General features: G+C 28.0%; 1 protein-coding gene, 1 long non-coding RNA gene and 1 pseudogene across 7 annotated transcripts in view; all 3 read left to right on the top strand.

Annotated features, from left to right (window-relative positions):
• Positions 1 to 2,039: 2,039 nt before the first annotated feature.
• LOC149888537 (uncharacterized) lies at positions 2,040 to 3,633 on the top strand. The gene is made up of 2 exons (XR_016452825.1): positions 2,040 to 3,318; positions 3,463 to 3,633. It is a non-coding gene; the product is annotated as an uncharacterized LOC149888537 (long non-coding RNA).
• A 1,212-nt stretch (positions 3,634 to 4,845) lies between these two features.
• The window catches only part of LOC149888523 (uncharacterized), a 212,626-nt gene continuing 201,463 nt past the window's right edge, over positions 4,846 to 16,008 (top strand). The window contains exons 1-9 of one of the 5 annotated variants that reach the window (XM_090088032.1): positions 4,846 to 5,526; positions 5,655 to 5,709; positions 6,072 to 6,107; positions 6,510 to 6,533; positions 6,667 to 6,690; positions 6,780 to 6,803; positions 6,890 to 6,916; positions 7,002 to 7,025; positions 7,365 to 7,729. In XM_090088032.1, the coding sequence (XP_089944158.1) occupies positions 5,667 to 5,709; positions 6,072 to 6,107; positions 6,510 to 6,533; positions 6,667 to 6,690; positions 6,780 to 6,803; positions 6,890 to 6,916; positions 7,002 to 7,025; positions 7,365 to 7,405 (243 nt within the window). In that variant the 5' untranslated portion in view covers positions 4,846 to 5,526; positions 5,655 to 5,666 and the 3' untranslated portion in view covers positions 7,406 to 7,729. Of the gene's footprint in view, positions 5,710 to 6,071; positions 6,108 to 6,509; positions 6,534 to 6,666; positions 6,691 to 6,747; positions 6,804 to 6,889; positions 6,917 to 7,001; positions 9,841 to 16,008 lie in introns of those variants that run through there. The other 4 variants (XM_090088031.1, XM_090088036.1, XM_090088029.1 and 1 more) reach the window with 4 other exon arrangements.
• On the top strand, positions 10,160 to 13,039 carry LOC149888536 (uncharacterized; annotated as a pseudogene). The gene is made up of 5 exons (XR_016452654.1): positions 10,160 to 10,370; positions 10,540 to 10,785; positions 10,862 to 10,993; positions 11,073 to 11,362; positions 11,558 to 13,039. The product of XR_016452654.1 is annotated as an uncharacterized LOC149888536 (transcript).

The following is a 16,008-nucleotide window of genomic DNA, read 5'->3' as shown; positions in this document are numbered from 1 at the left end:
AAGATTTCAAAAATGTCTGATAGCTACAGAAGTCTATTAAATGGACAAGAAAAACTAAAAAGTATAATTGGTAGGCTTACCACTGACTGCATTTTGAACAGACTGAGTCAGAATATTCAACAATTCCATCACTAATAGGTTGATTTTGGTAACTTGTTAAGCAAAGAACAGTAATTTTCTAAGTCACAGGCTGCAGCAAATCTTTAACTTCATTTAGACTGTTGCTTCTTGCTGTAATCTCCCAAAAACTGAATTAAAAAGAGCAGAGCCGATTTAACACTTGACAATCAATAATGCAATTGGAAACAAAAAAGCGATGGTAAATGTTGTTTGTTAATGGCATTACAAAAGAATTGCTTTATCATGAAAGTATTCAGACTTGACATATTAGTTCTACTTGGCAATGAGGCAAATATTTATCAACATTTCTTTTTCCTACAAGATTTTCATCACTTAAAATTTATTAAGAAGCTCTGATGTTTGAAGCTATTTGGGAACATTTAGTTTAGCATAATTTTTATGCTAAACTAAATGATCCCAAAGAACAACAAGGAAAGTGAATACTTCACACTTAAAAAAATCATTTAATTAGAAAACTTATGCACATTTAGCAAAAACTGTAAAATAAGATTTGTTTTTAGGAAATATGCAAATGTATTTACTTTTTTCTTCAAATTTCCATAACAAAATTGATGATAGATGAGTGGTGGCCAAACATAAAATCTTTTCAAATTTGATATGTGTAGTCACCCTGCAGTTTCATCAGATGTTGTTTCTACTTAATTCACAATATGATTTTCGACTCATTAAACAAATTTTTACTAGCATTTTAAGTCACTTAAAGAAATTATTAATCCATATCTAACTAAAAAATATATGTGGGAGTAAACTATGAGCATTCAAACTAGCAAGGCAAGCGATTTCATTAAACATAGTTTAATTTTAAATGCTTAAGTGTTTTAACATAAAGTTTTATTTATTTCATACTAAATATAATAACTGGAGAACTACTATCTATTAACTTTTTGAAATCACTAATAAGTCTCTAGAAATTATATTCTTAATTAAGTTTGTTTGTTAACAGTCTAAAATATGTTTTTCCTGTGAATATATACTTCTATATATACTTTTCAACTCCAACATTTTTTGGGGTTAAATGGGCAGCAAACTTAACAGCACTGTGGATACTGAAAAAACTGATTACGTTTGAGATGTAAATATAGATCTAATATTTTAGATTAAGTAAGATAAAATGAATTATGCTAGCTCAAAGTAGATGAAAACTTTATTAAAACAATAACAAATTACAAGGAAAAAGAAAAAGTGAATAAAACCTTTCAAAATTGAACCTTCTGCTTCTTTAACTGATATATCTGACACCTTCATCTGACATCTGATTAGAATTGATAGAATAATTCGAAAATGGGTTAACACATTTGTGTGATATATTTACAGCACATAGTACTTTATTGGATAAATATGAAGTGAAATTTCGTTTAAATTATCTAGCTGATTGCGATTAAAAGGAAAAATACACATCTTTTTTTACTTTACACAGGATGTATGGCTGCCTCGTACTGTTTTGAAATTGCACATTAGTGTTTAGCACTTTAAAAAAAATTGTTTTTGAAAACAGAAAAACAATCTGCTTTGGCATTTTTAAAAATTTTCAAATTATTCTACCATATTCTTTTATTATCGGAATAATTTCCGCATCAATTATAATAAATTAGCAAGTGGACTTTGATCGCCTTTTGAGCGATACTTTTATCTGCTAACCATTTTCGGTGAATACAAAGACCAAAATGCACCGCGGTTTTTTTCTATAAAGGGAACGGTTTGTGACGGAGAAAACTGTCCGTTGGAGTAAACTGTCCGATCGGACATTTTACTCCGGAGTAGATTGTCCTAGTTTGGAGTAAGTTGTCTGACCTACTCGGGTGATTTAAGGCATGTCTCGTTTTTATGAGTGTTCGGTTGCACCACCAAACATTTCTTTTGAGCATAACTTTTTTTGGCAAACAATTTACTAAAACGAACATTACCAGGCAAAAGCTGTTAAAAATTAAAATATTAATTTTTTACGACGTTATGGGTTATGACGGATTTTGTCTTTTCTGAAAAAGAAGAATATCTTTAAAAATTAACAAAATGATCTCTATGCACATCTATTCCAGTAATTTTCAATCTAGTACACTTCGATAATTGTTATTATCCACTTGTACAATTAGTGATTGATGGTACGATCAGAAAATCCGACGTTTTTTATAATCTTCCGGCGTCGTCCCTAACACTACTAAAAGAAGCAATCATCGTTAACGGCACTTTGAGCAATAAAGTCGATAAGAATAATTAAGATTTTTTTTGTCGGGTGAAACCATGTGACCAAATTTACATTTTATTAGACATGAAGTTTTAGATTTTTAAATATTTTGCAGCTGTTTCAAGCAAAACAAAAATCATTTTCTAGTTTGAAACATGAAAATATGTTAAACCAGTTGTCTTGTTGCTATGTTTATCTTTTTGTTATTGGTTTTTACTCGAAAATGAATTTAATGTTTCACCTAATCTTTTCTAATTTTTATGATTCATTTTCTGTGTAATATACTTGGTATATGTAGGAAGTACATACATACATACATACATACATACATACATACATACATACATACATACATACATACATACATACATACATACATACATACATACATACATACATACATACATACATACATACATACATACATACATACATACATACATACATACATACATACATACATACATACATACATACATACATACATACATGCATACATGCATGCATGCATGCATACATACATAAATACATACATACATACATTCATGCATTCATACATACATCTAATTTGTTAATTTTTCAATTACTACTACAAGTCTTGTGAAATTTTCATTTTTCAGCAAATGTAATAATGATAAAAAACAAGACAAGTTTTGAAAGTACAAGGAAAAGTTGCAAAATCCAAATGTTTTTCATCAATTATTTATCTTTAGTCAACCTTGAAGCTTTTATTAGTGGTGGGTCTAAATAAAACCTATACAAATATAAAAGAGAAATTTTTTAAATTTCTTCCTTGAATTCCATTACACTTTTTTTTCTTTCATTATATGATAACTACATTATAATGTGTATAAAATACAAGGTGCTGGATTAATATTGACAAGTTTTTAATCCTTGTTTCTCATATGACAATGAACAATAAATATCAAGAACTCTTCAAAATGCAATATATGGGAATGAGATCATAGTGTTAAGCAGATTGTTTCATCGCAAAGGTAAGAAATGATAATGTGAAATACTAATTAATCTTTTTTTTTTTTTACTGATAATTGATCACTTTAAATAATTGTGTTAAATCTCACAATAGGGTTTTGCTAAATTTCATTCTTTCATCCAGCTTCTCCTTTGTTAATTTTTAGAAAATACTTTGGAAAACTTTTGGAAGTTGACAAAGGCTGATATATCCAAGGTTATGTAAAGCACATGGTGGATCAGACTGATGGCAGGGCCAGTAAACCTAATTTTAAAGCAATTTAAAAGACAATCTTTAACTGTATTTTGTTTTAGAAAGAAAATTTTTTACTACCTTATGTTTATCTATAAGTTTTTATTTCCTAAACTCAAGTAAGTTATTATCTCCTGATTTGTTTGAGTCAAATGTTAAGATGTAGCCTGTGCTTGGGGTAATGAAAAGTGAAAAAATAAAATTATCAGGAAAAATATACACCAGCGTCAACCTTTAGACTTTTAGGGGGTATTTTACTACATTTTTCCTATTTCTACCATGCAAATTTTCAATTTCGCAAAAAAAAAAAAAGTGTACAAAGTTGAATAGGTTTGGAACATTTAAATTTGAACCTAAGAACATAGCTAAAAGTGTTTTTATATGGAAGCTAAAATTTTAGGAGGCCTAAAAAGAAATTCATCATTCTCAAAAAAAAAGTATGAAAATTTTTCAGTGCCAGTTTCTTCACATTCGTATCGAAGAAAGATCTAGTAAATTGTCCTATTTTTTCCTTTAAAAAAATTTGATTGAACCAATAAAGGCATTTCTGAGCAGTATTCTCAAAAAGGATGTAATATTTTGGAACCTCAAGTTCAGTGAGAACTTACACTTTAAATAGGTAAATATAATCGTTTATATTTAATAAAAATAAAGTGCTATTTTTTGTTAAATATGAATGTATAGATTTGATAGATGTATATTTTTATCTATTATCGGCTGTTTCTATAAAAACAATATCGGCCTTTGATAACGGTATATTTAACGTCTAACTCCTAATGAGATCAATTCCGTGAGGTGAAAACACGTCACACGCGTTTAAACAAAAATAACACGAAAATAAAACGAAAATTTCTCAGACTGGCCTTAAATCACCCGAGTAGAGCATAGTGTAATTTTATGAATTTGCGGCTGATTTTGTATCATCATTTTGAAAATAATTTTAAAAATGGATGAAAACAATAATAATGCTGAAGAAAGAATGCTTGCTGATATTAGTAATTATCTATCTACATCTGTTTATCGCCATGACTGCACCCCGAATAAAAACGCGGGCGATTCGACGAAGAGCAAGCAGGTATAGATTATAAACATTAAGCATAGATTATATCATTTTGTAACTATGTTACAAGTAACATAGTTACAATATGATATATACTTTGATAGTCATTATGACAAATTGTTTGTAACATTTGTGACACTGTAAAGTAGATTACAAATATATTCGATATGACAAATAGAATATATGATAATTGTAGGTACGCGGAAATAGCGATTTACGGAACCGATTTTTATGCTAAAATTTTGGCTCTCACTTTTTTAACTTTGTTTTGAGGCAGCGTGAGGCAGACGTAGTTTTGTGGAGTTTCATTTTAGAAACATATATACACATAGATACTTTTTGGAAAGAAGAAAGACTAATCTTCACTTTTTTAAAACTTTTATTATGTTTACTAAACTTTTTTATGTGATATTTTGCTCCTAAATATTAGGCTGATGTTCTCTCTTGAATTTGGGGTCGAAGAAATGTAAAGTCCGCTTTTTTTATTATTAAAATAGTTTCTTTCATGTATTTTCTACGCACATGCCAAATTTCAACGCATGATGAAGATTAGCAATTAGTTTAATTTGTGTTTTACCAAGTATACCACTTTTTTCAGGTAGCTCTAGGCAAACGGTTTTTTGAGGTGGTTCTTTTTAGAAACATATATAAACCTTGACAACTTTTGAAAAAAAAAAAGGTTAGGCTTGTTTTTTATATCATTATTGTGTATCGCTACCATACTTTTTTATGGAGTATTTTGCTGAGAATTTTGCATGAAAATTTGGTTGATGTTGTCACTTGGACTTGTAGTCGAAGAAATGTAAAGTCCGCATTTTTTATTATTAAAATAGTTTGCTTTATGCATTTTCTATGAACATGCCAAATTTCAATGCATGATGAAGATTAGCAATTACTCTAATTAGTGTTGGACTTTAGGTACCTAATTTCGGTTTTTCTGTTATTTTTTTTTTTAAGCGAAATCCGGGTGGGGGCCGAAATCTGGATAAGGGGGGGGGGATTCAAATGAAAATCTTATTTTGAATTATTTTGATTTATATTATTAGATTTAATTAAATATGGACAATGCCAACAAAAATCTTGTGGCTACACTAACAGATAGTAAGTTCAATTTTTTTTTCTCATATCCAAAAATAATGATAAATGTAAAACCTTAATTGTTATTTATATAACATAAAAAAAGATTAATGTTTCAGATTAAAACTGTTGGCATTCAATAGGAACAGCTTTAATATTTTAAAACACTAACATTTAATATTTTAAAAACACTAAGAAGTTTTTTGTTAAGATTAATCTAATGAAGTATGTAATATACTTATTCATATGTGGTTTATTATAAAACATATCATTTAATGATAATCATTGTTATTGTCTTTTATCATATTTGGATTATATACTTCTTTATCTGTGGATTAGTGTTTAAATTATTATACAAGCATGTCTAACATTTATATCTTGTTTAGATCCTACCCAACTTTTTGTGGATTTTTTAAGATTTCGTAAGTATAAGTCACATAAATATTGGGTTTATTAATTAAAAAAACATTTACATAATCACAAAGAGAAAATAGTTAAAATTAAGTAAATATTAATAAAACATTTAAAATATCTTCCTATATATAGAAACACTTAAAAAACTTAAGTTAATGTTCTTTACTTATTGTATACTTATCTTTATCTGTGTTTATTGTTTACATAAGTTTATAACCATTCCTAATTTTAGCTTGTTGCTTATAAAAATAATATCTTTATATTTGAATAGTTATATTTTCATTGTTTATTTTCATTTTTTTAGTGTAGTTGTTGCACCTTAAGCAGAACAGCTTTAACGATTGTTACATTTGTAACTTGATGTTGACAATTTCAAATTATATTGTGTAAAATTTTTTTAACATTTTTAGTCGAATCTACACAGCCTACTGCTGGTAAGTTTGTATCAGTTTGTATATGTTAATGATTATTGAATTAGTTTTTAATCTGTGAATAGATTTTAAAGAATACCAATTTCAAAGTCATTATTTTGCAGTATTTATTTTTTATTACAAATTTGAATTTTAGTTACATCCTCGTCTTCAACAAATGGTAAGTTTAATAACTATTACTTTTTAATATGTGTATATATTTTTGACGATTGCAATATAAATTTTTTATTAAATAATTTTTAAACTTAGTTCCTTCTACATCTGCTATAAGTGGTATGTGTACAAATTTTTATCTTTCAATATGTTTATCTTGGCAATTAGAGTATTTTTTTTTTAACTACAACTTTGATAACCTTTAGTTACATCTTCATTGGCTACTACGACCAGTAAGTTTAAAAACTATTATTTGCAAACATGTACACACCTTTCATATTAATTGCAAATTTTTATAAAAACTTTTTTTATCTTTAGTTACATGTGCACAACCTTCTGCTGGTAAATTTATGATTTAGAAATGTTTCTGAATGATTATCTAATTTATGTTTCTATTTATATACACTATGTAATGCATTAGTATTGTGTTATCCCTCAAAGTGCAGTAGAATGAAATGACCAATCTCATTAACATTTTTTAAGCTATCATTGATTAATATGTTGTTCATATTATTTATTCAGCCTATCACTTTCACAATTAATTTTTTTATGTTAAATTTTACATATTGCTTTTAAGTACTAATCCACTACAACTAGTAAGTTTAAAAACTATTATTTGCATACATGTACACACCTTTCCTATCAATTGCAAATTTTTATAAAAACTTTTTTTATCTTTAGTTACATGTGCACAACCTTCTGCTGGTAAATTTATGATTTAGAAAAGTTTCTGAATGATTATCGAATTTATGTTTTTATTTATATAGACTATTTAATGCATTAGTATTGTGTTATCCCTCAAAGTGCAGTAGAATGAAATGACCAATCTCATTAACATTTTTTAAGCTATCATTGATTAATATGTTGTTCATTTTATTTATTCAGCCTATCACTTTTACAATTAATTGTTTTAAATTAAATTTTACATAATGCTATTAAGTACTAATCTATTTACTTATTTCTCTTTTTCCATAAACTCTATTTAAAACCTTTATTCATATATATTTAAAAATTTTTTTTTAGGTTGGATAAGACTGGGCGGGGGGTGCGGGGGGGGGGGGGGGGTTGGGGCGTTAAGCATGGCACATGCCCCGCCCCTAATGTCAATTTATACACCACTTGTATATGATGTAAAGTAAGAAAATATAATTTAAACTTTTTAACACAAAATATAATAAGTGTTTTTTAGGTTTAAATATGTTTAAGAATGTAACATTTCACTACGAGGGTGTTAAAACATAACAAAGACGTCCACCCTTTAATCTAAAAAAGACCACTAATATTTGGAAATGGAATGGAAGCAAATTAGATTAACTTTTTGTGTATAAAGATAACATATTTTATCAGAAAAACACTCTTTCATGTGAAAAACTTGTATTTTTTAAGGTTACGATGGTGTTCCGGTTCCCCCTCTGGCCCTCTATACACCCCTTCTATCTATAGAGTTATGTGAACTTGTAGCCTACTCTTACATCTATCTTTTGATACCAAGGTTTAGGCATTTGGATAAGATTTGACAAAGTTATAACAATTTCAGTGAAAAAAAAATTTTTTTTGGAACCAATTTCTTCAATAACTCCATATATCGAAAATTTGCTACTAAAAACGTCATAACTTTTTTTTAAATTGTTCGTTTTTAATAATTTTTTCACCTTTAAAATACTGTATTGAAGGGCTTTCTAATGATATATAACATTTTAGTATATGCTCAGTTTTAAAAAATCAGTCCACGTACCTAATAATTGTATATTCTATTTGTCAAATAGAATACCGTAAAATGAGGTGACTTTGGCCTTGTAGGTGACTTTGGCTAATTTATAAAAAAAAGTTTTAACTTTTAAAAACTACTTTGTACTTTTGCAGCTTCTTCCAAATTTAAGTTTATCTCAAAAGTAAATTTATTTTGTTTATTTATTACTTATATTAATTGTAGTTTGCGGAATTATTAATATGTTTTTTTTGTTTGTTTATTAAAGTCTATAAAAATTGTTAAATTTATATGCTGCAAAATTGTGAGTTGGTTGAAAATGCTGTTAATATTTGAGTGGGTTGTGATGTTATAACTAATAGTATATTTATATAGGATGAGTTTTGTACAATAGTTGCCAAATTTATAACACTTCTAATTAAAAATAACTTTAAGTAAAATTTATGGGGTGGCTTTGGCCACAACTTGGGGTGACTTTAACCTAAGTAAAAAATGTAATTATTTGATTTTCAATACTATATTTTTGATTTTTTTTTTCAGAAAATGTTGTCTATAGATAAAATTTTATTGATTTTATTTTCAATTTTGGTTTTTAGGACAAAATACCATTTAATAATCATACTTACATCAAAGAAAACATGCCAAGAACATATAAATGTGTTGCTGGGAGTCGTGATTATATTACATACACCCAGAAAACATTAACCAAATGTTTAAAAGAAGTAAGAAGTGAAAAAACTTCTGAAAAATATGTTCTAATTGGAGACAATTTATCATCATATATAAATACATATGTACTGTCTTTGTGTGAAGAAAACAACATTAAGTTTATTGCACTTCCTCCCAACTCCACGTATTTAATGCAGCTATTGGATGTTGCATATTGTTGACCAATAAAAGCTCAGTAGAGAAAAATATTAACAACTTGGAAGGAAAGTGGCAAAGGACATAAAGCTCTTTCCCTTCCAAAAGACCAGTTTCCAGCATTGCTTAAATGTCTCATGAAAAAAATTAAAGAACCTGGTTGTGAAAGTATGAAGGCAGGCTTCAGAAAAACTAGATTATACCCACTTGATCGAAAACAGGTACTAGATAGACTTCCTAAACGAACATTTACAAATGAAGATGTCAGTGTAGAAATAGGTTCTCTTGTCAGCGATTCTTTCATACAACATTTAGTTGAAGCTAGAGGTGGTGATCATATACCCCTTAATAAAAAGCGACATAAAGTCTCTGTTGTACCCAGAAAAAGTGTATCTTCAATTGATGTAGTTAATATACAAGCAGCTATAAATACTAATAAGACAAAGAAAAAATGACTTTTGTAAAAAAAAACAAGGTATCCACTCTTGAACAGCAAATAATTACAGATAATTTATTAAATAACTCTAGCACTTATAGTTTAAGATTTCTGTATGATTTATATCTTAAATAAATGTGTAAGTTACCTTCAAGCTTTTGTTTTTAATATTTTTTTGCCTTAAAAACATATCACCTAATATCCATGTATCTGTGAATATGTAAAATATGAATTTTTCAATTTTTAAGGTAAGTCAAAGTCACCACCACTATAGGGGTGACTTTGACTTACCTTAAAAATTGAAAAAATAGGGTAAAAGGTATAAAACTTTTGTTTTTTATTTTAATTATTTATTTCTTTGACATCGTGCACACCTAATGCAATTTATATCAACATATTAGTCATTTATAATTAAATTTTGAAAAAAAGTTTGTTATGTATTATTGGAAGCAGTTAATTATTTATAATTTGCAGGTTTAGGATGGAGGATGATAAACTGCATTACAAGACAAAGAATGACATATGGTTGGAAGTGGTTTTCAGCAAAGAACAAAGAAAACAAATTGTTAAGTTTTGTCATAGCGAACCTACTGCTGGTCACCTTGGTAGAACACGAACTTTTTACAAGGTGTCAGAACGTTTTTACTGGCCAGGAATTTTCAAAGATGTAGAAAATGCTGTATGTATATTACATCATTGTTATCAATATTAATATGGCATTTATATATTTATATATCTAATATATATATAATACCTTATATATATATTATATATATATCCTGTGACATCAGAATATTAATATATACCATATGCTAGAATTTGTAATTTACAAGTTACACATAACATAGGTTAAAAACTGTGAACAATGTCAGCACACAAATTTGCGAAAATTCGAAAAAACTAGTCCAGAGCTGCATCCTATTAAAGTACAGTCACCATGGTTTCATATTGGAATTGATTTAATAGGACCACTTCCTGAAACATCTGATGGAAATAAATATATTCTTACTATCTCTGATTATTGCTCAAAGTGGGTAGCAGCATTTCCCCTAAGATCAAAATTAGCAAGTGGTGTTGCAATAGCATTGTATAAGGTAAATTTAAATATTATTATCTGGATTGCATTTAAATAATTTTTTTGAAGATATAAGAATATTTTAAATATTTTAGTTGTTCGTGCAAATGGGTATACCAAAAGTTGTTACCTCTGACCGAGGCACAGAGTTTTACAACCAAATAAACAAGGAACTAATGTCTTTGTTAAATATGAAACATCATTTTACCACAGCCTATCATCCACAGGTTAAAAAATTTTGAATTCAAATTGTATATAGGAGCTGTCTAGTTTTAAAATATTGGATTTAATCAACTTGTGTTTTAGGCTAATGGCTTAGATGAGCGGTTCAATCAAACCATCCAATTAATGCTTGCAAAATTTTGCAATGACCGCCACATTACATGGGATACTCATTTGGATGCTTGTACTTTTGCATACAATACATCAAGGCAAGAGTCTACAAAATATACTCCCTTTGAGTTAATGTTTGGAAGGAAGCCCATACTTCCTATAGAATTAGAAGTTGCAGGAGAATCTCCTCAATCATTGTTAATTGATTTTAACATGAGACCTGAAAGCAACCAACATTTTATGAATAAACTAATTGAGGAAAGGTATAAAGCATTTACTGGTTTGTTAAAATATGTTTGCAGAACATTACTGTAACAATTTGATTTTTTTCAAGGTTTTTTCTTTCTTTTTTTTTATTTATTTCTGGCATGTTTAATAGAGTTTTAATATGCAAAATGTTCTTTTTTCTTTCTTTAAAAATATACTTTGAAATTTTACAATAATTGTTTATACTTTAGATCAAATCTGCTAGAAAAAGCTAAGCAAAACATTGAAATGGCTCAAGAAAAGCAGAAAACAAATTATAACAAGAAGCATGCAAATCCTTTTGTTTATGCCATTGGGTTCTTATCAAGGATTTCACGCAGAAAAAAAGGAAAGAAGGCAAATTAGATTTTAGATGGCTTGGACCTTTTTGTATCCTGAAAAATTTAGGAAAAGGATCATATCTCTTACAAGAGATAGCCACCTTGAAGGAGAAGAAAGTTAATGGTTCCCACATCAAACCATATATTAGTGGAAGCAAAACCTTAACACCAGAGGCTGATTCTCTTCAAGAGAATCTTACTTGTAGTAAGGTTAGTAGTAAAATTGATAGTAGTCATGCAACTTCTGTTAATGTTCCATCAAATACTTATTCAGTTTCAACCATAAGCTCTTCTACAAGCAACAACAGCAACCAGAATAAAATATCTCATGTATTTTTAACACCTAGTATTAAATCTATTCCAACTACAATGTCAATGAAACCCTCAAAATGCTACTATGAAGAGCATAATTATTGTAAACCAGCAAAGCAAAAATATTATGAAACAAATGAATCCAATGATGATCACAACATTGAGATAAATTCAATTGAAGTAGAATCCTTCAAAATTGCATCCAAAGAAGGAGAGAACAAAGTATTGTGGATAAAAAATGGTTTATTTGAGTTAACATTAGTGGAAAAAAATATTCTTCTAAGTGAGAATAAGTGGCTAACAGATAACATAATTTTTGCCTCACAAAATATTTTAAAGGCACAATCATTAATTTCTGGATTTTAAGATCCAATTTTAGGATTAAATATGTCATTTGTTAATATGGCAAGTCCTTTTATCCAGATACTTCACGATGGATATGGACACTGGTTTGTAATTAGCAGTGTAGGAACACAAAAATTAAATGAAGTTCATGTTTATGACAGCTTGTTGCACTCATTGAGTGATCAAGGAAAAAAACAGGTGGCTGCTCTTTTAACATGTCCTGAAAAAAACATTGCTGTAAAAATAATGGATGTTCAACAGCAGAAAGGAGGGAATGATTGTGGCTTATTTGCTGTTGCTTTTGCTACAGCTTTAACTAAGCAGATACAACCAGAGCATTGTTTGTTTAAGCAAAGTATAATGCGGGATCATTTATTAAAAAGCCTTCAAGAACAGGTTCTTTCCATGTTCCCAACTGTTAGTGTAAATATAGAAAGGGGCGGTGTTAGCCGCATTGAGTTCATAGAAATTTTCTGTTCTTGTCGGATGCCTGCTGAAGGCAAAATGATTAAATGTTTAAAGTGCAATGAGTTATATCACTTGAACTGTTTGATCAACATTTCGGAAAGCAGCTTTGATGATTTTTGTTGTAATTCATGCAATTAACTACTGGATAATAAAAGTAAAAATAATAACACTAATATAAGTAATTATGAAGACATTCCATTATAGTAAAAAATATAATAATCTGCTTTTAAAAACGAAAAATCTATATATGTATATAATGTATATTTATATAATATATATTTATAAAATATGTCTATTTACATGTCTATTTGCATGTGTATTTGCGCAAATCATTTATTAAAATTACCAGAAGATCTTAGTAACATTATTTACAAATAAATTTAATAAAAATAACAAATATATATATATTTTTTCCATGTAGCAGAATTAAACTTATTAATATTGAAATATTTCAACTAATTTTTTAGAATTCATTATACAATAAAATTTCATTTTAAATGAGGAGGTTGTAAACTTTACATATTAATAACTTGTTCAAGGCTTCGATTTTAGATTTACAAATTTCTTTCTTATTTGATGTCAGTATACTTGATTTAGAAAATGGCATTTTATTGTTTCTAGTTCAATTATTTATTTGTATATGAATTTTTCCTCTTTTTTTTTCAGAACGAATAATACTTAACAAATAAATGAAGTTGCTCGAAAGAGTTTTGCTGATCATTTAAATCCATCATTTAAGATTTTATTTCTTTTAGCTTTTAATTGTGTTATGTGTTATATATATTAAAACTTAGTTATCAGAATGCATATGTATTCCAATAACTTAATACTTGGTTTTAATTTAATCAAATTTTAATAACTATCCAAATTTGTTAAATAAAAAAATACATAACCTCTTTCAGGCGACTTTATTGAGGGGATTGTGGGTGGGATCAAATTGAAAATTTTTCCGATTTATTTTTTTTGAGAAATTATTAAGTAATTGATAGTTACTTTTTAAATTAAAATCATTGTTATATTTTAAATATGCAAAACAGTAAAAAAGTACTTTTTCATTTTAGACTTAAAAATGAATATAAATCAAAAACTGGAAATATTGCTAAAAAAATCACGAAAGATATGAGAAAAACCAATAAATACCAACAACTTTCTATTTTTTACTGGAAGTATTTATCCAAATAAATTGTAATATATATTTTAAGTTAATAAATTGTGATATTGATATGCCACTTGTTTGCGTAATTCCCCATTTTTTATGTCTTCTTTTTTTATAGCTTTTTCATGACAATATAAAAGTGAATAAAACGAAAAACAAATTTTAGCGTGGAAACAAAATTTGCTTTCAACAATCCAATATAACTAATGTGATTGTTCTGCGAAAAGAGTATACTCATTTCGCAAGCATGTTCCTAACCTTAGATGTATTAGATTTCGTGTGTGCCAGTTTTTCACGAAATCTTAGATTTAAGTCTTCTATCGCAATATTATTTACTCGCAAAATATATTCCGAGCTGACTGCGCAGTTGCCTAGTATATAATACATTTACATGTGAATTTCAAAAATTTTCAAATATCTATCCACGCAAGAAGTGTAAAATATGTCGATGTAAACTTGTTTTGTGATGTTTTAACTTTTCATACCATCAAAAATTGACCATGGGAACTGAAAAAAATTTGGTTAATTTGTATAAGCTCCAAAACTCATTACTATGTTTATTATAATTGTATTATGTTTAGTGTTTAAATAATATTATAAAAAGTGATCAAGTTTCTATATGCCTTTCGCGCAGAATGCGCGAGTTTTTAAACCATCGTTTAAACAAAAGCTAAACGACATTGCTTGAATACTCCGAAGAAAATTATCCTCAAAATAGTAGGACAGTTTACTCCAACGTAGGACAGTTTGCTCCGGAGAAAGTTGTCCTAGACGGACGGTAGGACAAACTAGGACATTCTACTCCGGAGTAAAATGTCCGACCGGACAACATACTCCGCGGACAGTATTCTCCGTCCATTAAAATACTGAAAAAATTTTTAACAAGTTTTTTTATTAAAGCGTTAAGTTGAATGAAAACTGAACGGAAGCAAAATATTGCGTAAATAAACAATAAAGTTCGATTACGAAACTGCCGTTAGCCGAACATGAAATTTTTATGTTGGTCGTCGTCTTAAGCATTCCTTCTTGTTAAATTTTGCTATTTAAATGTGCATAACTTTTTGTAGAATCATTCGTTTTTTATGAAATTTTCACCATTGTAATACTTATTTAAAGCTCTTTCCAATGATATCAAATATATAAATATTTTAAAATTTTCACGCACATAGCTACAGTAAAAAGATTATTTCGGATGCTATCATTTGAAGCAATTCGTTTATTGTTTCGTGGGAAATTATGTTTCGCTCTCTGTAACCAAGAACTCAACTACGAACTTGGTGCCCATGATTGAGCAGCAAACTATCAAAATCGATATTAGGATTGAGTTGGATAAATATCTTCATGTAAACAGTGTTAAAAAATTGTTTTTGTCCGATAGAAAATTGAGTTAACATCTTTTTATTTTATTTTTTTGAATACCGTAGATTTCCCTAATTCCGAACAGTCCCTAATTCCGAACAGCTTTAGTTCACTTATAGTTACATCTTTTAGTTTTGTGGGATTTTTAAAAGGAAAACTGATTAATAAATTGGAAGACAAGGGTAATGAGAATATGAAAAAATATTTTGAAAATATATATTGCTACCATCAAATTTTTTAATTGCAAGCAAAACACTTTTTAAAACCCTGAAGAACCAACAATATAAAACTGATTTAAAAAAAAAAAAGCAATTTAAATTGCGTACTGTTCGATGTAGAATTTGATGGTAATTATTTATCTGAAAAGAAAAAGTTAAAAATTAACAATACTTCGTAAGATATCTCAAAAACAGTACTTTTCTGCATAATTAAAATGTTTCCTAAATTCCGAACAGATTTTGGAATGCACTTTTTTTACAAAAGTTAGCGTTTTTACTTGCAAGTAATTAACCGCAATATATAACAATGGTATTTAACGACATTAACTTAGAAACTAATAAACGCTTTTAACCTTTTTATTGAATTTCTAAACGTCTTGTCTATCTTAACGTTTGTTAATAAAAAAAAAAATATCAAGGTTTAAAAAAAATGAAGATCGCGAAAGAAAAATTAAACTCTGTAT

This window comes from Hydra viridissima, unplaced genomic scaffold (genome assembly GCF_058129835.1).
Source record: "Hydra viridissima isolate aposymbiotic clone 2 unplaced genomic scaffold, HvirCarnegie_v1 scaffold_5, whole genome shotgun sequence".
In the NCBI taxonomy this organism is placed as follows: domain Eukaryota; kingdom Metazoa; phylum Cnidaria; class Hydrozoa; order Anthoathecata; family Hydridae; genus Hydra; species Hydra viridissima.
The sequence above is the reverse complement of the archived record's forward strand: the minus strand, read 5'-3'. Positions and strand labels throughout refer to the sequence as shown.